This window comes from Sander lucioperca, chromosome 3 (assembly GCF_008315115.2).
Source record: "Sander lucioperca isolate FBNREF2018 chromosome 3, SLUC_FBN_1.2, whole genome shotgun sequence".
In the NCBI taxonomy this organism is placed as follows: domain Eukaryota; kingdom Metazoa; phylum Chordata; class Actinopteri; order Perciformes; family Percidae; genus Sander; species Sander lucioperca.
Genome location: NC_050175.1, coordinates 25,842,343 through 25,869,434, shown reverse-complemented (window position 1 = coordinate 25,869,434; position 27,092 = coordinate 25,842,343). Strand labels below are relative to the sequence as shown.

General features: G+C 41.9%; 1 protein-coding gene across 2 annotated transcripts in view; it reads left to right on the top strand.

The window, feature by feature from the left end:
• Window positions 1–19,054, top strand: part of LOC116067762 — a 157,809-nt gene extending 138,755 nt beyond the window's left edge. The window contains exons 4-7 of one of the 2 annotated variants that reach the window (XM_031324332.1): window positions 601–705; window positions 6,852–6,975; window positions 18,724–18,872; window positions 18,999–19,054. In XM_031324332.1, the coding sequence (XP_031180192.1) occupies window positions 601–705; window positions 6,852–6,975; window positions 18,724–18,872; window positions 18,999–19,046 (426 nt within the window). In that variant the 3' untranslated portion in view covers window positions 19,047–19,054. Of the gene's footprint in view, window positions 1–600; window positions 706–6,851; window positions 6,976–8,730; window positions 9,102–18,723; window positions 18,873–18,998 lie in introns of those variants that run through there. The other variant, XM_031324333.1, reaches the window with a different exon arrangement.
• The last annotated feature ends 8,038 nt before the right edge of the window (window positions 19,055–27,092 follow it).

Sequence of the window (27,092 nt, the reverse complement as noted above, 5' to 3'; positions counted from 1 at the left end):
ACACCCTAGTGTGTCTGCTGCTGTGCCTGTAAAACACTCAATCTGAATTGCATATCCGCCTTGCCACTGAGCTTGTCATAAGCTGTATTAAGAAAAATGGTCACAGGGTTTGACATAAATTGGAAAATGACATTTGGAAAATGGGTGCTGCTGTGAAAATTAGAGATATTAAAATTATAAATCAGTGTCTGGAAGTGCAGGGGTGTGTGGTGGCTTGCCTTTTCTCTTTTTCTGTCTGCCTCCCTCTCTATGTTTATCTCTCGCTCTTTTTCTCACTTTCTCTTTCTCTAACTCACTTTATCTTTTGCGCTTTCTCCGGAGGCAGTTTAGGGTCGGAGCCGAAGTCAGTCCAGTAAAAGTGCTTTTAAATGCAGCCACACACGAGTCTGCCCCACAGGGACAATATTGTGTATTTGTGTGCAGTGCGCCTGCCGTTGTGTGTCCGCTGCAGGTGTATCTTGTCAGCTTATTGCTCGTCCCTCTTGCTGTAACCTGCTAATGGATCATCATAAGGTGTGATATATATTATGCAAAAGTAAGGTGTGTGCTGACACCTTTAAAAACAGACTGCTCCCTCTTTCCTGTCTGTGTGCTGAGCAGGGGGAGGTGAAGAGGCAGAACAAAGAACGGATTTCTGAGCTACAGGTGCAGATAGACAAGCCAAAGACGCTGCTGCAGGATAAGAGGCAAGAGCTGCAAAGAAAGGTCAGTGGCCTTCCTATTGACCGAAGGCACACACACACACACACACACACACACACACACACACGTGAATACACATATATCTACATGACTCTCTTCCACAGGAAAGAGTAAAGGGTATGCCACTACATGCTCAAGTGTACCTTGACTTCAGTTCATCCTTTCTTTTGATTGAGCTCAAAGAAGAAAGTAAAAAAAGGCTGGCAGTGCTGTGGGCCTTCATGCCTTGACCTGTTTACCTCCACCTTTTGAGAGAAAATAAAAGTCCCTGAGCTGTAGCCATGTCACAAATGCTACCTTTTAAGACGTGGTTCAGCAGCTTTTTTCATCAGTCGTGCAGGAAGAAAACTTTGCGTACTTGAGGGATAAATGTTGCATTCATATATGCCTTCTTAGTATTTCGACAGAAGGTCAACTCATACAGAGGACCAATAATGTCTTCTATCTAGGATGTGAAAGACAGGCAGTCACACATGTAACAGCAATCACTTCTCAGACCTGCTTTACTCTGCCTCCACAACACATATGCACTCTTTCCAGCTTGATATTGGATTTCACTTGGGGTGGCAATTCAGTATTGTATGGTGGTAACTGTTGAGGGTCATTCATGCCTGCAATCAGCTGAGCTTACTTTTCTAAACACAGTGGGCCCTTAAAAGTCAGCATACGCTATCTTTTCATCAGATTTCTAAAGACGCACGTACGTCAATCATTGTGGAGGTGGGTGCACGTGCACAAGCCTCATTAGCACTCCCACAGGTAGATATAGCTTGATGTAGAAACGCCCTTGATACTTGTGGCCGCTCCACCACTCATTAGACCTGTCAATGAGAAATACGACAAAGAAGAATTGCAGTTTAACTGACTGTGTCACATCTGTGATGTTTCCAACAGCACCAGAACAGCTATCATTATGCATGGCTGTGGCTATTTGTAGCGTTGGTACGACTAATTCATCACATGTTCCTGCAAGGTAAAATTTCAATCACCATTATCAAACCTCAGAAGGATAATCAATGATTAATTCATAGCACTCATATTGACACAGACTTTACAAAGTGCTTCACAATTTAGGATAAAATTAAACAAATTTGCCTTTTGTCTTTTAGCCTGCAAAAATGATAAATAACCATGGTGCAACCTGGTGCAGGCTAAGCCTGACAGTGGTGATGAAGATAACGTTACACACCTTTGGCCACACCTTTTTTTTTTTACTTTTACTTCCAATACTTAAATACATTTAATATCACCAAATTACTTTTGATACTTCTACCAGTCATTTTCTGGTAAAATACTTGCTTTCAAGTACTTTATACAGGACTGAGCTCATGGATGCTATAAATTATTGTCACGTGCAGAGAGAGACTGGTGGACCCAAATGCAGAGAGCAGGCGAGGAGTAATGAGCACGAGGATTTATTAAACACAAAAAGCAGAACAAACCAAAGGCGGTCCAAAAATGGAGCAGGCAGATAAAACTGAACAGGCTATGACGTGCTGACAGAAACAAAACCAGACACAAAACACGCAACATCAAACAATGATCCGACAAATGACAAGGGGAAGACAAAGACTAAATACACAGGGTAACGAGGAAACAAGAGGCAGGTGACACAAGGGCTGGGAAACAGGTGGAAAACATCAGGTAATCACAAGAGCGGGAAAACAGATAGTAAAACAAGACAAGACAAGACAGAGAACAGGTTATCAAAGTAAAACAGGAAACAAGCAAAATACAGAACAGAAACCGACTACAAAAATAAGACACACCACAAAATAACAAAACCCTGACAATTATGATGTTGGACAAATCTATGTGAGCCACATCTCAACACTTCATCCTTCGCACCCAGCTTGGTTCTCTTAACTGCTACTCTCCACTTCAATATTTCAGCACTAACATTTATTTCTATTTTGAATTTCACCTGCACTCTCTGTCCTAATATTAAAGGAGGTCTACATGAGGAGGTCAAGTAATGAGAAGAAGCACTTCGTTTTTTTGTTAAAGTTTTGGATGGCTCTCACTGTAGTCAAGAGGAGCTTCCCTGGCCGTGCCACAAAGGAGAAAAACCCTTGTTGAGTTCATTTGGAGTGAAATGGCGTCATGAACCACATTCTCCCACTGATATACCTCAACTCAGTAGTAAGAGAAAAATATGAATGGAAAGTTTGCATTTGTGTACTAATGCATACTAAGAAATGGAGAGATGTAAGGAGTGCCAACTGAAGGATAAGGTCTGGCCCTCAGGATTTGTCCACGACTCCACACGCATAACTTGCACACAGCGACAAATTCAGAAACACACACGTGCGCACAGGCACACACTGACTTCTGTCACCTTGATACTCTCAGAAAAGGCAGTTCAAAAGAGGTCCTCACCCTTCTGGAGTATGATGGGAAATATAACCAGGCTGTCTATTATACGGCTTCTCTAAGCAACCATCTTAAATTCACCTCTGTAGCTTATCCTTAAACATGCATGCAGTGAGTTTTAATGAATTTCTAACTTTTGATGTTGACCTACTTTGCTGCCGTTTATATTTTTCATTTATGTGGGGATGGAAGTGTAAAAGGGCATGACCATGATTGTCTTTATTTATAAAAAGTGAGCTTACTCCTAGAATTAGAAAGGGAGACGCTAAGAAGCAGCACTTCTGATTTGCATGGACAAAGGCAAGGAAAGGACTTGAATAGAGGCCTAGTCTGTGTTCTAGTGCCTCTGATAGCTAAGCTTAGGCCAGGAGTTGTAAAAGAGGTCCTCAAGCCCGAACTAGATCGCCATGTGTGAGGTGTGTAACAGGAGGCAAGTGTTGAGCGCTGGGATGATGTGTTTTTACAGCGCAGTCTTGCTGTGCTTTGGGATGGCAATAAACCACGGCCTTCAAAGCACAGCCAAGCGCCACTTACTACTGAGTGCTTCTTTGGTAGTTGGACGAGATTACTCTCAAAACAAAGTGCAGACAGGTTGATTAATAGAAGGGTCTGCAGAGGTGCGTGCCACAGTATATTTTCACACCCAGCGAACACTCGTTCATTTCATTCGCATGGACTTTTATGGGATGATCCTGTCACTGTGTGGGTTTGTCACTTCATAAAAACGGTCCCTCTCTTTGAGTGTCTTTTAGTGAAAACTTATCACTGCTGTTACAGACGTGTTGTTTTAATGTCGACACTGTTACTCGAAAGGACAGCGCTATTCACAGACCATATTAGCCCATAGCAGAATTTGGGGTGTAGAGACCTGGTTGTGCCTCTAAAAACCTGCACCAGATCTTTGTACAAACTGATATAAATGTAAATGAGATTCATAAATAATACTCTGTTTTAAACTCTGACTTACTATCATTGATGATTACTGTGCTATAGTAACTCCCATGGTCCCTGGTCCTCTGTGTGCTCTCAGGTTGCTTAGCCCAGCTCACAGAGCTAGGCTGAGAATGATGAACATGACCTGAAGATGGATCTGGGATGTCTGTGGGATTTTTTTAATTTTTGGGCATTTCTGCCTTTATTAGAGAGGTAAGCTGAGATATGAAAGGGGAGAGAGAGAGGGGAAGACATGCTAGAAAACCGTCACAGGTCGGATTCGAATCCTGGACCTTCTGCGTCGAGGAACAAACCTCTGCACGTGTGCCCGCTCTACCAACTGAGCTAACCGGCCACCCACAGGACTAAATTTGAAGTAAAGAAGCTGTCGGAAGCCCGGAACTGCAGGACATGGTAAGAGACAGAGATGAAGACTGTGAGAGGAAAAGACCAAAAAGAGACAGCAGCAACAGGGCGGGACCTTCAATCTGGCAGTAATGATGAGTATGCTCCGGGTGATTGCAGTCGTGGAGGGGAGGGAGGAGAGCTGATGGCAGCGTGCCGTACGGTCACCCCCTCATCACATCAGATCACAGGGTTCTAATTAACTTCAGCACCGCATCAGACTGCAATCAGCGGAACTGCAGAGGAAATTAGATTTTTCTTTTTTCTCCATGCCGCTCAAAAGCGTGGCGTAAAAATGCATATTAGCCTTGTGTTTGTAATTAACATTTTGTGCTTAGGAAGCATGTTAACAGTATCCCTTAATGAGCTTTGCAGAAAACAAGCCACACAGAGGACAAAGGCCAACTTCCCCCTGTGTTTGCTGATGTGCTTTTCTTTATTCTAATACAATGAGATTTGTTTAACCCCTGATTCAATATTGCCTCCACATAATCCCCACCTCTCCTATTGTCTCCGTAGAATCGGACATTAGTTGTGAGAGAATGAGGCCTTTATTTATTAGAGTAGTAGAGTAGTTATTAGTAATGAAATGGTGATCTGTCTAGATTTGGACTTAGTATACTGTGCGTATTTGTTGTGTTGGACTCCTCACCATTCGCCTAGACAACATAACATTCAACATTATCCTCACACTACGGTTTTATGGTCTTGAGTACATTTGTCATTTCCTATATACTACGGTTACACCTTTACAGCTTCATAATTTATATATCCAACCTGATTTTTCTTACAAAAACAAGGAATATTTGTAATATTAAAGTTAACACAGATTTGTTAGGAGTGGTGTACACACTCTATTAACACCCTCAGTATCCAGGTCCCCTTACTTGGTTTTGTCTGATAGCTCTTAAAAAACAGTTAAGTGGACCATGCTGCTACTGCTGTTGTCTGTCTTGATAGATTTCTTATTCTATGACCCTAGCCTCCACCTGTTCCATACCTGGTTATGGCATCTATGCATTTTGTGTATCCATTGTATCAGTGATATGTGTAGCACAAAGGGATTTGTTGTTCTCTTCAGTCCTGTGCTGCTGTTTACATTCACTGGGGTATGCCCTCATGAAAACAAAGCCTTTTCCAACCAAGTAAAGAACCATTTATCCTAGGAACCATCATCAACTGACGTAAGTGTCTCTAACTTAACTGTCAGTCTCTTCGTTGATATAAAATTTAAACTTCGGGCCTTGCTGAAATTTTGGAGATCCTGTCAATGGCTTGCAGCTCCTTGCTGGTTTATTTATTTGCGACTGCATCTGACTGGTCAGTTATTTGTTTTCCACAGTGTCCTTGTGTGTGTTATAAATGGGACAGGCCTGTCACTTCAATGCTGAGAGGATGTTTTGAGTTCCTCAAGAGATTTTTATTTATTTTATTTTGGTTAGAGCAGAGCAGTGAATAATGCATCTCAACCTGCTACATGTACTGTTTTTATCATTAGCATGCAGCCCAGGTTATCTGTAGAATACTTATGAGTACTGGCGGAATGTTTGTGATGTTATTTATTTATGTTGCTCCTTTCAATTATTCATTTGTTTATTTATTCATGGAAGAACTAACTAAAATTGGAAAATTCATTTTTGCTGAAGGGCACTTGGCCCCACTCTATCCTCTCCCTGCACAAAGGGAAAGGAGGGGGTGGCACATCAGGCTTGTTAGTAATTGCTTTATGTGATGCTTCCTTACCAGAGGACGTCATTTTCATCCAAGCAGATGGATCAGCAGACAGAAAAAGACAGGGAGAGAGACAAGTAAGGAAGCTGAGCGGTGGAAAGAGCATCAGAGACAAAGTAGGGATGAGACTAATTCTGTTTTTTCTTCCAAAACTTCATTTGTTCACAGGGTTGAGCTAAGGTAACATGCAGTGATAGGTGAGGAAATCAGCTTTTCTCAACACCCAGACAGGACTCCACAGGTTGGACTGGAGGCAGAGGTTCAGATAGAGAACGAAAATATTACCTGGGGTTGCCTTCGGTTGTATCCATGCCTTCACGCTCTCCTGGCCTCTCCGTGTTATTGTGTGCTCACTGTGTTTTCTTTAATTATATAGAGTGGGATTTTGTTCAATTTCACACTTGCACAAACATGCAGCAATTATTCCTGATAAGTGATAACGATTCAATGAACTCTAAATGTGTGCGTTTGTTTGTGTGGGCAAGCATGCATGCACGTTTGTGTCTCTGGCATTAACTTTAGCCTTGTGTCACAAACTGCTCATGGACATAGAATTCCAATTATCATTAAACGTATAAAAGAGAAACCGATTTGTTTGTCTGTGTGCATCCATAATATTCACTGACTGATCACTTACCACTTGTTCATTTTGACATTGTTGTGTCCTTGAGCCTTGTGTTTGTGTGTCTCTGTGATTGCACGTGTAGCTGGCAGTGCTGGAGGTGTGGATCTTGCGGACGGAGGTGAAGAATCAGAAACTAGAGAGGCAGAGAACAGCTCCAGCAGCCTTCAGCACCCATGGCCATTCACCTCCTCGTATGTCACCACACCGTAAGCCAATAAGCTGTTTTTCTCAGTTCCTGGGTTCTCAGTGAGTCACAAAACAACTAATTTTAAACCAAGTTAGAAGTCATTAGAATAGAATATTTGTTATTGTCAAAACTGCCTTTATCTTTTATTCCATGGCCAATTCTAGGGTAAGAAAATTGTGCCATTGGCAAGGTAACAGTCCGACCCAATGAGAAGAGGTTGCCAAGATTGTTGATTCTTTAATCTGATCTCATGTTCAATCTTATTTTACTGTTTTGTTATTACTTTTTACATTTGTTTTCCCTTTGCCTCAAGTAGTAATAGCCACAAGTAATATACCACCAGATGTAATTTTTTTTAAATAATGCATGGAGACATCTGTAGGTAATAAGTTCATACTGCTGACTTCCTTCTGTGTTGAACATATGAAGAGTTGCATTTCAAAATACACATGGAGCCATTTTTTACCGAAGTACTTAATTGACATAATGAAAACAGTGGGTAGACTGTAGGTTGTAGTAACTGTCAGACTGCAACAAATGACCTTCCAAAATGTTCTTGAACCTTGTATTAAAGGTGCCCTGTGGAGTTTTCTAAACAAAGTTGTGCTTACATTCAGTGTTACCACCAAAAGCCATTATGTGTCTCTTAACGTAACCTTGAGGTTTGAGAAACATTTTTAATGCATGTCCTTCCACAAAACATTTGCAGAGGGGATTTTTGAAATGCCTAAAATCCTGCATTGTTTACATTCATATTTAAGTTGATGTAGTGAACCCGTTAGCAAACTATTTTTCCTGCTTACACATCCAGAGGACATAGAGCACCACTAGCATGCATGTGGAGTCACATTTCTGGCCACCTGATGACATTAATTCCAGTATTCACTCTCCTTATAGCTCTGTTTTGGTCTCCACTAATTCCTGAGGGAAATATCTGGCTCTTTAGATACTGAATGCTCCACTGTGTTTACCAGCTAGTCACTATCTTTGTCTGTCTGCTGTTTGGTGCTTTATCAGAGCTTTTCTTCTTCTAAAAACCACTGCTTGCTGTGGTCAAAAACAATACAGATGAGAGCAGTGAGATTTAATAAAAAATGAATTTGTGGGCGGTAAAATGAAAAAAAATAGTTAAAAGACACTGAAATGCTCTGTAGAGCTAAGAGGAAGATAGTCATATGATCCATTGTTATGATAAAGAGTATATATACCGTCTGGCCAGGACAAAATTTACCATGTGCCATCAGTCCAATGAATTCTGTTTAAGATGCAATAGAAGTAGGCCTCATGAGGGTGGTCAGGCATGCCACACTCTGTTCATGAAGGTGTCAACAAACAGCGCACAGCCATACAATGGCAATTTGTATCATTTAATTAGAGCATGCTTCTCTTGGCGCAGTTCATTTATTGTTATCTTGTTTGTGCACCTTGAAGTTTTTTTTAATTAGCTCGGATTGATTAAATTGCATTGATTTTGTATCTTTATTAAAATAACCCCCCACCCCCACTCCTTCAATGTTTTTCATAATGAATGGTACAGCGTGCTGCTTTGAGGGAGGTACCAGTGACAGTGTTACACATTTTGTAATGAAAGCAATGGTTAGAATTATTTATTGTGATTGTTGTCAAAGATTAGCACATTGACAGGCATTTCATGAGTTGCTGAAGGTGTTGTGCCATATGTGGTAATAGATTCAGATAATGTTAAAGTGCTGCTGACTTAAAGCACCAGAAGATGACAAATTAAGCTGAGCTCACATGTTTTGTTTTGTCCCAGTGTTTAGATCAAGCCCACAGACGCCACCCCACCCATCCACCCAGCATTGACCTTGGCTGTTAGGCCTGCAGCATGTGGGCATGTATGCAGGTATGCACGCATGCGTGCATACATGTGCCTGCTAGTACAGAATCTCATTCCAGACCTCATCCTCATTTTAATTTTGATTGATGACTCCGTTTATCTTTGGAATAACAATCCTCTGATACCCCCCACCACCTCGTCGACAGCCTCTGTTTCTCCACATTGTAGCCCCTGATTCCTCTCCCCCAGTATGAAAATTATATTAGAAACAAAATGAGATTTGAAATTTTTTGTTTGACAAGCAGCTTGATGAAAGGGTTTCATAGCTGGGCTTGATCCGTGGAAATGTTATGCTAATAATACTGCTGGCCAAGCAATCTAGTTGGAAATTAATCAGGGGGTTGGATGGATAGAAGGAAAGGAGAGAGGAAGGTAGGTTGCTCCATAAACACCCTTCCCCCTCCTCAACCTTATTCCCTCTCTCTAGCTCTGAATCTCATCAGAAATAGCCATGGGGTGTTGTCTGTGTGATGGGGTTGGGAGAGAAATAGGGAGTTAGAAAATTACACTGCAACTTAGCACTGATTGATGCAGTAATGTATGCAGCCATGCAGTGAGATGCCATATTATGGATTATACCTCTCTCCTTCTCAAGCAGTCCACTTCCGCAATAGAGAGGACACACACACAAATTTAGAAACTGATACACACGCACCTCTTTGGCCATGTCTGTTCTCCTGTTATTATTCTATTTATCCTGTTCAGCCTTTGGTGGTGTCTTTTCTGCATGTATAATTTCTTCGTTTTTTGCGCGTGTTTAGGTGTGTATCTATAAAGTGTTTTAACAGACAGCCTCAGTAAGCGTGTTCTTTCCTTTGCCTCGTCACACTTTCTCTCACACACACACATACACTCTTCGTCTCTTTATTTATTCTCTCTTTTTTGGAAATTTTCAGCCTTTATTTTGACTGGACAGCTGAAGACATGAAAGGGGAGAGAGAGGGGGGAGTGATATGCAGCAAAGTGCCGCAGGTCGGAGTCGAACCCCGGCACGCTGCGTTGAGGAGTAAACCTCTATATATGGGCGCCCGCTCTACCAACTGAGCTATCCGGACGCCCATTCTCTTTCTCTCAAAACCCTGGGAGTCATCATTACATGGAGTCACTAATGAGGTCATTATCAGATTTCACTTGTTTAAAATAACACAATTAGTACCAAGGCCTTAATGATGTTTGTAAGTTAAATGCAAACGAATCACTTTTTTCCCCATTTCTCTGTCTCATTTCCTCTCTCCCGGCTTGCTGCTCAGTTGGAATAAAGAGAGTAAATGAATCACTGAAGTGTTCCGGGGATGTGGGTGTGTTTGTGGGCGCATTTTTCTCAACCATGTTAGAAGTCTGTGTGATTTATTATTTTTACCCCGAGAGACATCTGTTACACCATTCCTTATTTTTGTAATGCATCATCAGCCAGAGGAAAAACAATATTATCCAGTCTGGGATATTGTACTCTGGAGTCTAATAATCTAATGTACACTAGAGCTGGTGTCATTAAAGTGCCAGTGGAGCTGTTGGGAGATGGTAGGTACACATCTGTCTGTCTCTGAATCCCCACTGGTGCTTGCGCTCTATCCCACCACCTGCCCCAGTGCAAACACACACATACCAGAGCAAAACACATACTCGCACACTTAGTCGCATAGCTAGTCCTGTTGCTGTTGGAGCGGTCTAGCCAGCGGGAGGCAGAAAGTAAGAAAGTGACCAGGCGCTGAGCTCCAGGCATTCTAGGACAGTTTGCAACAACAAGTCGATGATAGCACATCGGCTCTGACATGGAGGACACAGAGACTGGCTGAGGACTAGGTGGCTGATACAGAAACACATAAAGACAAGACCGGCTAAACTGTTTCTATAATAGACAGCAGAGCTATATGTGGCTTTCACAAAAGTGTGTATCCTGTAAGGATATACCTGTATTTTTTTAATGCATCTGCTAATTAGAGTAGACCTCTGTGTGCGTCTCACTTGGATATAAAAGCCATATGCAGGTTTTGGGGGCAGACAGAAAAACACAAAAACCTCTCTCCCTGCCCTTGGAGCTCTATAGCTCTACAAGCACCAGGCTCGCCTCAGTAAGCTGACCCAGCAGGACAGCACTCCACAGGCTCCACACAAGGACATGAATGATTGCAGGTCACTCCCACAGCACTCATCTCTAAAAGTTTCCTTAAAGGGGTGATAGAATGATTATATAGGGTATTTTACACTGTTCCTTAAGGTCTCCTAATAGGGTATGTAACATTGATTGGGCTGAAAATTGCCCGAATGCTATTTTATTAGGCCCTTAACTACCCTGTGAATATGGCTCTATTTGGAACAAGAGCTTTTCTTCCAAATATGGTATGCTCATGAATATTTAGATGAGCTGCGCACTGATTGGTTTGAGCGAACCACATAGAAACACATTGGAGACGAGACAGCAGGTCTCATATTTCAGACACTGCAAAGTTATACATTGTTTGTCGGGCTATTTCGTTATTAAATTCACTTCTGAGACTTTTTTAAGCGAGAAATCAAATATATAAAGCTCAAATATGGGCCGTTTTACGAAAATTGATGGCTAATTGCAAATTTGGTAAGACGTGTCGGACTTTAGCTAGGAGCTCCACACAGTCTGACGAGAAAGCGGCAACCTCCATACCCAGTAAAAGTCACCATTTCCCTGGGTACTGGACTACTGGAATACTCTGGGAGCTCCGCGGAGCTGGCTGGCTGCCAGCTGCCGGCATAACTAGAGTAGCTATATTTACAGTTTGAATTTCGTCACGCCACTTATATAACATCTACCCCAAGGTCTTATAAAGCTAACAATGGTGTCCGATTTCAATTTAATGCATTTTGTGAACATTAGGGGTTTTGTTAGCTGCTACTGTCCCTTCAATCCTATGTGTACAGATCGCGGCTAGTTAGCTTCATTTTCGGCGTAATTAGAGTATATTTACAGTTTGAATTTTGTCACGCCACTTATATAACATCTACCCCAAGGTCTTATAAAGCTAACAATGGTGTCCGATTTCAATTTAATGCATTTTTGTGAACATTAGGGGTTTCGTTAGCTGCGACTGTCCCTTCAATCCTATGTGTACAGATCACGGCTAGTTAGCTTCATTTTTGGCGTAATTAGAGAATATTTACAGTTTGAATTTCGTCACGCCGCTTATATAACATCTACCCCAAGGTCTTATAAAGCTAACAATGGTGTCCGATTTCAATTTAATGCATTTTTGTGAATATTAGGGGTTTCGTTAGCTGCAACTGTCCCTTCAATCCTATGTGTACAGATCACGGCTAGTTAGCTTCATTTTCGGCGTAATTAGAGTATATTTACAGTTTGAATTTCGTCACGCCACTTATATAACATCTACCCCAAGGTCTTATAAAGCTAACAACAACGATTTCAATTTAATGCATTTTTGTGAATTTCAGAGGAATTCTAAGAGGAGGCTGGATGGAGCTCTATCAATGAGAGCTAGCTGCTCTCATTGATAGAGCTCCATCCAGCCGCAGGCTCTATCAATGAGACTCGCGGACAAGAGGCATTTATTTCCCCGATCGTTTGTTTAAATAACTCAACACATTATAATTACGCACATTATAAGATTAACTGGAACCTGTGGTAAGAGATTGCTGGCGTAACAAGCTCGCTGACCGCGCTCTCACTCACACACACCGACCATTTAGCAGGAAGAAGGGAGCTGCAGGCCCTGGAGCTCTGTCAGGGCAGCGGCGTTTGGCAGTCCATTAACCCAAAAAATGGTGACTTTGCGAAGGTATGGAGTGCCATGGGCTGCCAGCTGTGACGGAGCTCCATCTACCTCACAGCAAGCCAGGGTCTGTGAAGGAAGGCAGGCCGGGCAGCGAGGCAGCAACACAGGCAGCACCGGCCGCTGAACTCCGACACACAGTTGGACAAAATTTGCAATTAGCCATCAATTTTCGTAAAATGGCCCATATTTGACCTCTAAATAGTTGATTTCTCGCATAAAAAAGTCTCAGAAGTGAATTTAGTGGTAAAATAGCAGATGAACAATGTATACAATTTCTGAGATCTGCGCAACCTATTCAGAAGACTAAGCTGACCTCAGATCAGTGGTGTAGCCTATGTAAATGTTTGGGCGTGACAAAGATAGAGACTAGAGCCAAATGAGGAGGAGCCGCCAAGTTGACGTCAACTAGGCGGCTCGTTGAGATTTGCCTGTTTTCAGAGGCAGTTTCAAATTGTGAGATTTGCAGAGGAAAGAGGTGTCAATGGGATTTTGAGGTTCTATGTATGTCCTAGTTACCCACTAAACTGTCATTATTCAACTATGACAAGGTAAAATCGGTTTTGCATTCTATCACCCCTTTAAAGTGCATGTATGCAGGTATGATTTTTGTTCTCAAAGTATTAGAGTGTGACCTGCACACACTCCTGCACACACACCCTGCACCTGAATGCCCAGGTGGTGTTTCTGCAAGGTGAAGGGCAATAGACAATTGCGATTGATGGAGTTTTTCGGACATCTGTCACTCGTCCACCTCATGAAACAGATAAGCTTCAGTTTCTACAAATGTGTTAGTCCAAAGCAACTCTGACATACATCACCCTCTCCATTTTTGATTTTAGTCAGTTTTTTCTTGCACGCCTGCGAAGCATATTCTCCATTTGTTGGTAAAATCACATAAATCTACTGCTATCTATATGCTGTAAACTTGTATCTTGTATAATTAGTCAATGCCTCCAGTTTCACTTTAAGCTTTTCAGTTTCAATATGGCCATATTGAGTGAGAAAGAGACATTCAATGAAACTTGTGGAACAGTGCCATGTTCTTCCTGTGTACATGGAGCCTATTCAGAAACTAGTTTTGCTAGTTATTGCTGCTGCTGAATGGATAGGTGGTCGTGAGCACAGTGGGGTGGGTTGGATGTGGTTTGAATGTTGCTTAAACAGTCAGGCAGATTAGCTGGAAGGAGGAGAAAGGAGCGTCAGGTGTTGTAACAGCCAGTGCAGTGAAATGCAGACGGCAGCTGTGTGTAGAGTGTGAGGTGGTCCTTGGCATTTTGCAGGACGTTATTGCGATGTTCGCCATGGTTGTCCTCAGAGATGGGAAGTAACGAAGTACAAATACTTTGTTACTGTACTCAAGTAGATTTTTCAGATATTTTTACTTTACTTTTTATTTTTACTATATTTTATTTTTACCTTACATTTTTAACACAAATATCGGTACTTTCTACTCCTTACATTTTACAAAATTGGTTTCGTTACTTTAGTTTCAAATAATTTCAGTGGAGTTACCGTTATTATTTTTCGCGTCATCAATACTAAATTCAATCTAATTGGATGGGAATATTTGATGCACCACTACAAGATGACTCGACAGATTCGCGGCAAATCATAGCGGCTTAATGGCGGTAACATTAGCACATAGTAGTATGGATGGCGATATGTTTGAAAATGAAGAAAACGGAGATCCCAGAGATTCGGCAGACAAGCAGCAAGACATTACCAATCATCCTTGGCCTTATCTGAGAGAGATGTTTGAGATAGTAGGCATCAATAATGACTGTTAGTTGTAACTCTAAAAGTATGGGGAACTTCTTAATTAATGTCTGTTTAGTAATTCATATTTTATCATTTATTTTCTTTCCAGAAGCCGTATTTGAGCACACACACAGATAGTACATGTAGATTCCTTTAAATGTTAAGTGGAAGATTAAAAAAGAGAAACTGGATCTGTGAATTCTCACAGAGTCACAATTGAATTCATATATATATATACTCAGTCAGAATCCTATTAACCTGGAGTCCCAGTCTCTGTCACAATAATCATATATGTGATGTTTTAGGCCTATTGGCAGACATCCATTTTAAAATGTAGGCAATGGCATATAAAGAGCCTTTTTCCATGTCCACTGAAGTTTCTCAGCTTGCACTCTAGTAACATTTGTGTGGTCCAGGTAGCTTTGCATAAAAAATGCTTGTCATTCGCAAGGCTACTTTTACTTTTATGCTTTAAGTAAATTTCCAAGCCTGTACTTTGTTACTTTTACTTGAGTAAATAAGTTAAATCAGTACTTTTACTTTTACCAGAGTATTTTTTAACACAAGTATCTGTACTTCTACTTGAGTACGGGAAGTGAGTACTTTTGCCATCTCTGGTTGTCAACTCTATTATACCATCTTACCTTCTTATTCAGTCAGGTTACAGTGTTGATCATTTATAGACATACGCTCTGGGATGTGATCTGCCTCTTTTACAGAAAGACAACCTCAATAAGTGCTTCTGCTGATTCTCATTGATCGCAGTCATACCTGCTATACAGCAGGGAACATCGCAAGACAACATGCTCAACAGTAAAAAGAGCAGAGGCCATCATGCCTGGCAACAGAGAATCCTTCAGAAGCAGGGAAAGAAATTCAGGGAGGACATTTGATGTCATAGAAAGGCCTTGGACTTCATGGTTCACTCAGAGAAAAGGATGGATTGATGTTTTTGATAAGTGGCAGGCTGTATTGATGTATGTGCTTGTGTGTGTGTGTGTGTGTGTGTGTGTGTGTGTGTGTGTGTGTGTGTGTGTGTGTGTGTGTGTGTGTGTGCGCGCGTGCATGCTCAAATGTGTTTTCTGTGCATACATATGCATGCATCTATGGATTTGTCTACTGTTTAAAAGTGTGTGTGCACACACACGAGCCTGTGGAGAGACAAAGATGAGTGATCGTCTCAAAGCATTGATGGACTAAAGTGGAAAGTCATGCTGAGGGAGAGATGTGTGTGTGTGATAAATAATGGGTGTTGGTGCCCAGTGGAGCCCAGTAGTGGAGGAGTCGAGGTGGCTAAAGGTCTGATGGGGGAGCTAACCTCTGTCTGTGATTGAAGTGTAAAGGCGCTGCTACCTACACACTTACTTTCGCACTCATTTTCTACACGGTCATAAGCGCAGTAAACAGACACAACATATCCCCAAGTGCTTAGTCCTGCTCTTCCAACCCCAGCTCTCCCTGTAAAAATCCAAAGCATGGGAATCTCTGGATGTTCACCTCTTATGCCAGACCTCGATTAGCGATACAAAACCTCTTAATCACACACACACATATGAATTTTTCACACACACAATCCTCCTTTGGGTTACACAGAGCAAAGACAGTTAACCAGTTGTGTTTTTGTGTTTGTCCTCTTGATTTTTGATCTGAGAGGTCCACTCTGTATAAAAGTATCTGTCTGTTAAGAGAGTCAGTGTAGTTATGTGTTACAGAGACATCGTTATTATCTTGTAATAACAACCTGTACTTTAATGCAATTTATGAACCCCTGTGCTGTTTACTATATAGTTTAATAAAGTATCACTGAGTACTTTACTAAAAAGTTATGTAAAGCTAAGTAATGAAAAAGATTGATGTTTTTCAATTTCTGGGTGAAGAGCCAAAGGTGTTTTTTCTGTATATCTTAAAACTAGTGTCTATACTCTAAATTATATTTCTATTCTAAATTAAGTACAAGCAAGAAGAACTTGTTAGAGGATTAGAGAGACTTTTTAAAAATAGGACCAAATATGTTAATGAACTTGCAGAAAACAAATCACACAAAAAAAAACACAGTTAACAAGGTGAAAAGCTGGTGTCTGAGCAAAGGTTGAACTCCAGCAAGTTAGAGCATGTTAACTGTTTCTACCAGGTAGAGGAGCAAAGGGAGGGTGTAGTGAAGGCCCAGGCCGGTTTGTGTCAACACTCCTTCATATGAATCCAGACTCTCAAATATTAAGATTTACAACTGCTACAGTTTACAGCCTATTGTTATTTTTACTTATTTCACTTACCAATACAAAGAACAAAGAATGCATTTCCTTCCTCGTAAAACATTTGAAATGCCAAGTTTTTGATTATTTTGAAAGTTGCATTTTTTTTCTCTCCATGTTTACTTCTTCTTCACTGCCTTTTGTTGGCACATTGCTGTGTTTTTTGGGACATTACTGCCACCTGTCAATCAGTGGAATAGTATTAAAACCATTGGCAGGATTCTGTATTGCATCACCTGCATGCTCGCAAGTGCGAATGAAACAGTGACCCACTCACTAAAATATTGCTCCAAAGTGGAACTAGTGGTCAAAAACTCCACAGGATACCTGTAATGTAGTCATCAATGTGTTAGTTATTTATTCTATTAGACAGAATTGTTTCATGGAACCCGTTTAATGTGGTTCATGTCATTTAGTCTATTATTTTTATCTATCCACTTTGTTGGACAATGTTGACCAGTAAGTTGAATGTTTAGTAATGTTAGATGATGGCAATTTCAACAAAACAGAAAGGCCTGTGTATTTAGTGCTAGATTTATTCATCGTAGTGCTGATCCAAGTCTCTGTGTTTGTATTGAGAACACACATGATCATGAATGATGTAGCCCATTATATCACAAAAGAACCAGGGACCTAATGTTCCTCAGTGCCCAGGTGGTGAGTGCCTATCGCCATGCAGGCCCTCAGCATGTATAGTCCATACCCACAGCAGTGACTAATTGTTTGTTATGTCAGTTCTTGTCGTGCCCGTTTGCCTTTAATGGAGTGTAGTGTGGTGATCCATCAGGCTGTCGAGCAAGCCCCATGTCAGTTGAAGTGGCTGTGTGTCAGTGGGGCGAGCGTGCCGTGCAGATGTGATTTACTGCCCTGCTTGTTGCGCCGCGTTGTGCCTCGCCTCTTACCCACGCAACGCAGCCTACTCCTCTACTCTTCTCCCCTCTCCTCTCTCCCCAGATTGATTACCAGCGCAACTGGCTCATGACACTCGCCATCTTCTGGCAACCTTTTAGTGCAGTTTTATAGATGGTTAGCGCACCTCATTTGGCTATTTATACATCTGTAAGTGGCCATGAAATATAGATTTGTCTTGATGGGTGTCAACATTGGAGCTATGGAAGCAGAGCTCAGTGACACCTCGTTATTTTAATGGTGTGAGATAGAGAGGCCGGATGGCAGGAGTAATTTTCAAACATGGCTAAATGACACTGTTTTTATTTTCATTTAATGTTGCACTCATATTTTACTCAAAGCTACACGTCTTTTTCTTGGTTGGTGCTGAGAGATGGAAATAGGGAGAGAAGTGACTAAGGATGGAAGGGAACACCCTGCCCCTCTCACACACATGCACATGCTCTGAACCACATACTTTATTCTATCTGAATGTCAAGGTGGTTCAGAGTGAGAAGAACCCTTAACAGTAACATGATGTGTGACCTGTCATCCACACACATGCACGCACATATTTCACTCCATTCACAGGCAAGGTCTCAGAGGTAATTAGGTGCTGGCACCCACTCAGTGCGATGTGCTGGCTAATTGAATAGTTAACACATCAGAGACAGGCCTGTGCAGATTGGAGGTGACACCTGTCAGGAAGCTGTTCTTTCCCAACCCAGGTCATTTCCTGCTCTGCCTGATACATATGTCATATTTGTGGAAATACCAAATTAGGGCCAGGCAGCTAAGTGCAGTGCAGCAGATGTGGAGATAGCTTGGGGCAGAGGAAGGCAGGCGCTCCTCTGCTCTGTCCTTCAAGAGGATTTGTAAAGCTCTGGGCACCTATCCTTACTTCACCTCAGGCCATTTTCATGGGTATGTGACAGGAAAGTGTGTGTGTGTGTGTGTGTGCGTGCGTGCGTACGTGCGTGCATGTGTATCTTACGCTTCGGCAGGCTGTCCCCCAGGCCCCGCAGCAGTGTGCCCAAGGCATCCAGGAGCTGAGTGTGCATTGTGCAGAGGTGTGTCAGCTGAGTAGAGGTGTGCAGACTCAACCAGCTCAAACACGGCTGTCGGTAGACTGGCATTTGCGCACAAAAAAATAACCAGTTTATGAAATGATGCTTTTTATCTCCACATACTGTAAAATTGTGTGAGGTTGTGTCCTGACTGAGTGCTTGCATTCTTGTCTTTAGGTACTGCACCTTCAGGAGGCAGGGGATCGGCTGCAGGTGGAGGTGCTGTCGTTGGCATTCAGCAGGAGATAACACCTCGAGAGCAAAAGGTTACCACACTGGAGCAGGACCTGGAGGCTGCTCAGAGCCAAACCACTGAACGGAAGCAGGTACCAGCTGGGACATGAAGTCATGTTACAGTCAGAAGCCATTCCCTACATATGAATTGAGCACTTAAACTCACATACATACATCTCACACACTATACTCATTCTTTCCTTTCACATTCTTCACAGCAGGGCAGAAAAGTAACTGCTTTGCATTGTGCAGAGATGGATCTGTAGGAAACACACTCTACTCTCATTCTTCACTGCCTGATGGGGCAGAAATGTCTTGAATCTTGAAAAAAGTCTTTTAGAGGGAAAGTTGTCCGACAATTGTTCTACTGCCAGCTTCTGATCAGTCTTTTTTTTTTCTCATGTCTTAAAATGGAGGCTATTGAAATTACAAAATTATGAAATGAAAAAGACATTGAAACAAAGAGAGAAAGATTGAAATGGTCAGGGAGAGAAGGATAAAGGAGTTACAGTGATTTTGTGTCAGGTCAGCTAGCCTCCCAGGGCTCCAGACTGTGAATGCGACCATTTTTTGAGACAGTGCGAGTAGTTTTTACAACTATTCACACGTGCAACCTGCAAATTTGACGGCATTACGAGGAGGGAGCGAGTCTGCCAAAGTTGGCCAATGTGTGTGAGAGGGAGAGGGCCAATTAACTGCTTGGGTAACATTATTGTGTGTCTCGCTTTCGTGGCGTCACACTTATCGATGTTAAAAGTCAAGCACGGCGAAACATGAAACATGCACATGATATTACATGGCGATGTCGTTGCAATGTTTCCGTGTTTCCATGTTGCAGTCTTTTATTCATTTATGAGTGGTGATCAGCCAAAGTTGGTCCATTTTGTTTGCTAAAGACCGTACATTGGTGAGGAAAATGCTGTATAGTGATAGCCAATAAAGAGTTAGCCTTAGCCTAATGTTAGCCCTCCTCTCTTCCCCCCACTTTGTTTACGGTCTCAACCTCGTCAGCGAGCACTACCGCTCGGCGTGGCTGGGTGGGTAGCCCTCGTCAGTGTTTCAGTACTCGGTCTTGTCACAAAATTGAAGCATTTTTACTTAGTGTTGTCTCGGTCTCAGACAAAAAGGACTGGATTTTATTTCAACACCACAACTGCGGGGATATCAGAGAGCGGAGACTGCTTCTATGAAAGAAAAATCCATATGGACTGCTTTGACTGGCCATAAGCAAACGGCACATTACTTTAATTTTGAGTCACAGTCACAGTGGATGATCAAATATATAACTATTTTCCTTGTCATAACAAAAAGTGCTTGTGTGTTTTGAGTGTCGTGAGCTCCTCTCTCTCTGGCTCATCACTCAATATTTCCCACACTGGGTGTTAGATAGATACATTACCCCCTTTCCATGGAAGTTTAATCACCTTAGATATGATTGTTATTTCAGTGTTAACAAAATAAACAGAGAGGAGGGAGGGAGGAGAGCCTGTATGAGGCAGAGGCAGTAATACAGTACATTACATTTTGGAATCTGCATTTCTTAAGCACCATTCAATTAAAATGTGACTGTGAAATAATGTGACTGTGAAATAAAACAAAACATTTATCAGTAATACAGTTAAAGTGGGGAAAATCTGAAAAAAAATTGCATTTGCAATTGTCGATTTAAGGTGTGCGCCCCTAGATTTTCTCCCTGTGCCCCTAACTAGAACTGTTAGGGGCTACAGTGCTCCTAGTAAAAAAAGAGCTCTGCCTCCAGTGCTGCCTTTAATATATTGTGTGAGACAGACACCAGAGTACGTGATGTGGCAGCTGCCTCTGCCACTCACCTGCAAGGGAACTGCCCATAAATTCACAGCCTAAGGCATTTTGTGTGATACACACCACTAATCTACACAACATACCCAATTACAAAAACATGAAGACATTCCACCATGCATATCAAAAGGATCTTAACATATGAATGCACATAAAAAAATGATCTGCAAAAAAGTAAATACAGGGAAAGAAAGTGAAGTTAGAACAAAGACAGGTCAAAACAAAATACTAGAACTATTTCAAAAAGTGAGTGTACCTGGCAGGAGACTTAATAAAACTCTACACACCTTTTTAACACCTTCAGGCAACATTCTTTAAACTGTCACCCGGGAAAGCGGCGCTGCAGAGACAAATGTGTCTTTAGGATGTGGGTTTGTGTGAGAGTGCATATACAGTTGTTTTTGTATATGTTTCATTTTAGATGTCTGTGCATATATCAGCCCAGGAAAAGGATCGGAGGAGAGGACTTTGTTGTCAGCAGGTGTGGGCATCAGCAATGGTGGTGAAGACTGAGCAGCTCCAGAGTAGTAACTGCAAAGCTACAGGTATACTATATTCCCTATAGTAATATATTTGCATCTGTTAAGATATTAATTCTCATGAGACTGCATTTAATTTACTGTATATCTTATGTTATCCCTAGTCAATATGAAAAACACCAGGTAATCATCTGACTGTGAACACTTTAAAAACGCTGCTGTGCTCACAGACTCAACTATTGGCTGAAATATGTTTTATCAATGTGCCTCTCAGTGTCCTGTATCCTCTATCCCCTCACCCTCCCATCCATCCAAATCCTCCCATTCCAGACCATCCATGTGGGCTGTGTGTGGGCCAGGCGTTCAATAGGCAGATCATTTCAGGTCAGGGCCCTCGTGTGAAATCAGATGTTTAACTGGCCAGCTGAAGTGGGATGGGAGCATCTTAACCAGCACCTTGCCAAAGGTCTCATGTTCACTCAGCCACTGGGGCTGCTGTGAGTACATCCGCAACCTGCCAAAAGGCATTAGGGAGGATTTAGTAATTAAGTGATAGGCTGAGGACTAAATTGGGTGTTTGTGGGCTGGCAAGCCACCCCAAGGTCCCTACAGCCATGCAGATAGGGGATTCTAATTGCCAGGAATATTGATCAGCCTGGCGAGGGGGTTGCACGGGGAATTCACTAGCCATCGATTAGCTGTTACTGCACCTCACTTGTCAATGGAAGTAGGAGGTGAGCATTGGAAAGGCTCCGGGCTTTTCCCACAGTATCCCTCACCACCACCAGCTCCTGACACGCATACACAGTCAGACTCAGTGACACAGCATGTTGGGATGAGTGCACTGTCTAAACTATCCCGTACCCTCTCCTCCTTATCTGTAAACCAACTTTATTCTCTCAGTCCAGAGGTGAAACTGGGAGCAGAAAAAGGGCTTTGCATAGGGCTCACAAGCAGTGTTTTTATGTACTAATAAAGTACTACCCTCCACCCATCCCCATCTTTCTCCCTACTCTGTGCTTTTTCCTTTTCCATACAACTTGCCTCCCTGAGTTTGTAAGGTCTCTGACCCGTGGCTGTGGTCCTAGTAAATGTTGGAGGGAGAGAGGGGACTGAGCTTGCCTGCCCTCTGGTATTTAATGAGTTGCCTGAGGTGCTGACACACCAAAAAGACGGGCCGACCGTCGGCAGAAAAGGCAGTCGGACTGATCAGTCGGGTCCCCGAGGTCCAAAAAATGCCTCAGAACACACTGAGGCGACGCCGACTTGAGCGTACGCTCTGCACGTGCGCGAAGCGTAATACGTCTCTATAGCAGCAGGCGGCGCTGCTCTGTATTGTTTCCATTAACAGGCCGATTATTTCACAGAAAATGAAAACCGGCAGCTGATTGGACGAGCGCGTCACATGGTTCTTTTTTCTCCAGAAATTCACAGCCAGACTGTCATGGCGGCTTGTTCAGAATACGATCTCATATTGTACAAAAATAGTTCACTGAAACATGTTTCTGAAAACATTTTAAGCGAGAAATAGACCATGCAGTTGCTGAATCTGTCTTCATTTCAGATCAACAAAGGTTAGTTTAAAAGATTTTCGTCAGATTTTGAGAGGCTCATCCGCTTGCCATTTCCTGGCGTGTCCCGACTGCCCTCTCCGGACTGAACATGTCGGGTCGGGCCAAATGAAGGCCGACGGCTCCTCGGACGGCCGACGGCACGGGACACACCGAACAGACTCGAGTCACCGACCTCGCCAGACGGTCCGACGGCCGATTATCGTGCTGGTGTGTCAGCTCTCTTACCTGGCAGGAAATAGGCCCTGATTGGCGCTCACACACACGCACGCATGCATGCACGCACACACACACACACACACACACACACACACACTTCTCTGATTCCAGTTCTATCACTTATGCTCCAGTGACACGTCATCATCACAAAACAGCCTGCCGTACAAAACAACACTGTGCATGCATAATTACTAAACATCCTCTTATTAAATGTTAAAGCCCTGCCTGGTCAGATTGAATCTGTCACACATGCACAAACGTCTATTGATTTAGTTCCCTGCATGACATACTTACAGCACTTTAATTTCCTACGACTGGGCTGAATAGAGAAGCAATCGATTAGGAGATGTGTTTGAAAAGGGTTATTAATAAGTTTAATGTTAATATAGCCACATGGATTTGCATTGTGGTTTTTAAAAATAATAGTTTTTCATACAATGTCCACTTTTGAGGTTGTCATTTAAAGGTTGGCAGGATGAATTGTTTTTGACAATGGATTCAGGTGGAGTTTCTGAGGAAAGAGGTTGAGGGTTATCTGGTTGAACAAAACATGGATTCCTAATTTGTTATTGTTATCTAGTTAACTCGGTTTAGTTTAGTCATCTTAGCTGGTGTTTTATCTTCGTGCGGAAAAGAATTGCAGAATCAGTGAGAAGGTTTGCTGCACAGCAGTCATTTAGAGCCTATTACAAAACATCAATATATTGATTGAAGCAAGTGTCTCAGTGTACTGCTCTGTAAACACACTCTTGGTTCAGTTGTGCATGTTTTATCTGCTTGTATCTTATCAGGATTTAAATCTTTTCATCTTCAATTCACTTAATCCCGGCACTATTGGCTTTTGAGCCAAAGATTCCACTCACTCTACCCTGAATTCTTTTGGTCAATTCTCGACAACATTATCAAAAATAACAAGTACGTTAAGAAAATAATGTCAATGTATTTTTGTTTTTCATTTGAATTGCATGCATTAAAGGTTCTGCATAACAAGGATAGATATGTTTGATTTTCTACTGTCTCCTAACCAACTTAAAAATGTAAATGCTTACAATTCGGTGAGCCACTTTGAATGAGAACTTTCCAGGCCTGTGTGCCAGCTTCAAGAGCAAACTGGGGCCTTCCTCATGTACTATAAAACAAGCCAGGCAGCAGGAACAACAGGTCAGAGAGAAACTTAATTAGAAGCGGACAGGGAGCAACTTCAGACAAGTTCAAACATAGTTTCAGAAATACTAGAAAATACGAAAACTTGTACCCTTTCTCCAACTTTGCTGGAATTAATTATTGGATTAAATATTTTCGTTAAATAAATCGTTTCCCCATCATAATTTGCACAACCCCCCATGCTATATGTTTTAAGTGTTAAGTTCATTGAAGATATTTTTATATTAAATTTTCAAACCAAGAATGCAAGAGACAAACATATTTTTTTTTAGTTTTTAACATATTGCACAGTATAACCAGTAGAAACCGTGGTAGATGAGTGAGAAATTAAGGAAATGTCTATCAACCGGTCCATCCAAAATCAAAACATAATTTAAAAACATTTCAATTACAGAAATAAATGTCATTACAGTATATCTAATCAGGTGATCATGTAGGTCACCCATGTGCACATCAATATGCATCAGTAGATACAGTATTTAGGTTACTAAGAAGAGGGCATTCTGGTCAGTGTTTATCTGTTGATATGTGTGACACCCAGCAGCACCAGACTGTAAGATGAGCATCATGGTTTGAATTCATGTTACCATATGAGTGTCTGAACTGTGTGATTTCCAAGGTCATTTTGTCATCTCTGAAGGGGGATTGTTCCCCCATGCTTGAAGCCTCGCTACTACATTTTTACACCACTCAGAGGCACCCTCCAGCCATGCTCACAAATTGAATTAGTTTCAGTCTGAATTTGTGTTTCAAAACTAGTAATTATTTTTTAACCTCAGAGGAAGCCAAGAGAAATGAGTCAGATCTTCACAAGTCACGGAATTTGACGATATATGAATTTACACCAACCAAAGGGACACAAGCCTGAAGCACAGCAATTTACCAACCATTCATCTGTTAGCAAATTAAATCACACCACATTTGACATATGAAATCTGATGAAAAAGTTTCTTCCTCAATTACCATCTGAAATTAATCTCCTTAATCCCAATTTGATCTCTTTCATGCATATAAGGGGTATCTTTCATCTGCCCACCTATGTGCTTTAAATCTCCGCCACAGAGTTAAGATGGAACGTGACTGTCAAACTTAGTCCTACGTGAAACTCCAACACCCATGTAGCTCGATGAGATAGGGGCACTGATTAGGGAAGATGAGGAAAGAGGGGCGTAACTCACAGCCGCCCATTATCTCTCTCTGTAGCTGGTGGAGGACGGTAAGACTGTGTGACAGAGCTGCATAGTGCTATACAGAGGCAGGTATGGTTCAGCTGTAGCGGTGCAAAGCAGAGCTGGAAAACAGAGTCAAAAGGCAAAATATAGCTTATTTCCATTCTTTATATGTTTATTGGCATTGATATTTTTATCGCCTTTTTTGATCTTTTATATAAAACTATACAATCTGAAAAGGCAAATCATGCTAACTACTTACCATTCTGCAATAAGAATGCATGTGATGATATGCAAGCACACAATGGTTCTTTTTTTGGGGGGCAAAAGCCAGAAGTGTTCAGGTGAAAATTAATAGATTTTTTGTTTTGTGAGCACATTACTCTGGCTCTAGCTTACGGCTATCAACTGCTACTAGTATCGTTGGATGAATTTGAAAGTAGTTTGAGCTTCTTTATGTAGGAGTTTTCGTCAGGAGCTTCAGATGGGTGACAAATTAAAGGAAAACTTAGTGGAGGAACATAACAAATGATGTTCCCTTACAGGACACAAAGAGTCACTGAAAGTTTGAATGGTATGAAAAGGGTATGAATCATATGCTGTGGATTTCACAGTCGCCAGATTTTAACCCTACTGAGGACCAGCGTGTTAGAACGGTCTGCACCACCAAAAACTAGTAAATAAAACTCAAAACACAAGAAGAGGGTGTATCTTGTATACTAATTTATATAATTGTGTTGAAGAAACTTGTCTCATGTTGTAATTCCCTTTAATTTGTTCCTAATCTGTATCAGATCAGGGACAAAACTGAATGGGCAGCAGACAGGTAGACAATTCTGCTTTAACTCAAAAAAAACTCATATAAAGGAAAAAAAACAACAGAATTGTAATGTAAAGATGCTTCATTGATTGATTGTGTGTCTGTCTGTGTGTGTGTGTGTGTGTGTGTGTGTGTGTGTGTGTGTGTGTGTGTGTGTGTGTGTGTGTGTGTGCGCGTGTGTGTGCGTGCGTGCGTGTTGTGTGTGTGTTGTGTGTGCGTGTGTGCTGTGGCAGAGAGGAATCGTGGGGTGTTACATCTTCCTGGTGTTACGTCTAATCTGCAGCATAGGAGTTTCCATTTTACAGAGGGATGGATAGCAGGAGAGGACCAAGCACTGAAACAATAAGGAAACAAAGAGATGATAAGACTAAAGGTCACTAGCAGACACACACGGTTAGTAGCAGATTCAGAATATGCATATTCTGTCACCCAAAACTGCTCTCAGCATCTGAGCAGCCAGGACCACACAGGGCCTAGTTACACACCAGCTCTTCTATCTTTATGCAGCCCCGAGCACCACTATCATGTGAGTGCTCTATAATAGGAAGGAAAAGGAGTCTCATCTCCTTTCTGAACAGTGGGTATTAGTTTAAGATAGCCAGGGCAAAGAATGGGGCACAACGCTAGCTCCTTTATAGACCATTCTGGTCATTAGCGTGGACTACACAGAGTCGCAACCTCCACAGGTAACGCTGTTCACTAATTGTACCCTACAGGCAAATCAGATTCTGTTGTCAAGAAAAGGGAAGACTTGTAGCTTTGCCCTTTTTTCTGTATTCCTAAAGGTGATTAGATAATGACGTCTTGTACCGGACTCAAGGCCTGAATGTAGGTTTAATGCGTTCTGATATTACCAGGTGGATAGTTTCTTTTATTTTAGCCAGTCAGACCTCAATACTGTGAACATCATGTATTAGTATTTTGTTAGTTATATATTTGTTTTGGTCTGAAGCTTCAGGTGTACCCATTGTTACTTGCTCTCTGCTCTACAGTGCCATTCCTTTGATTGATGTGTGTGACTGTGCACGCATGATTGCATACACGTCCATTTATGTGTGTGTGTGTGTGTGTG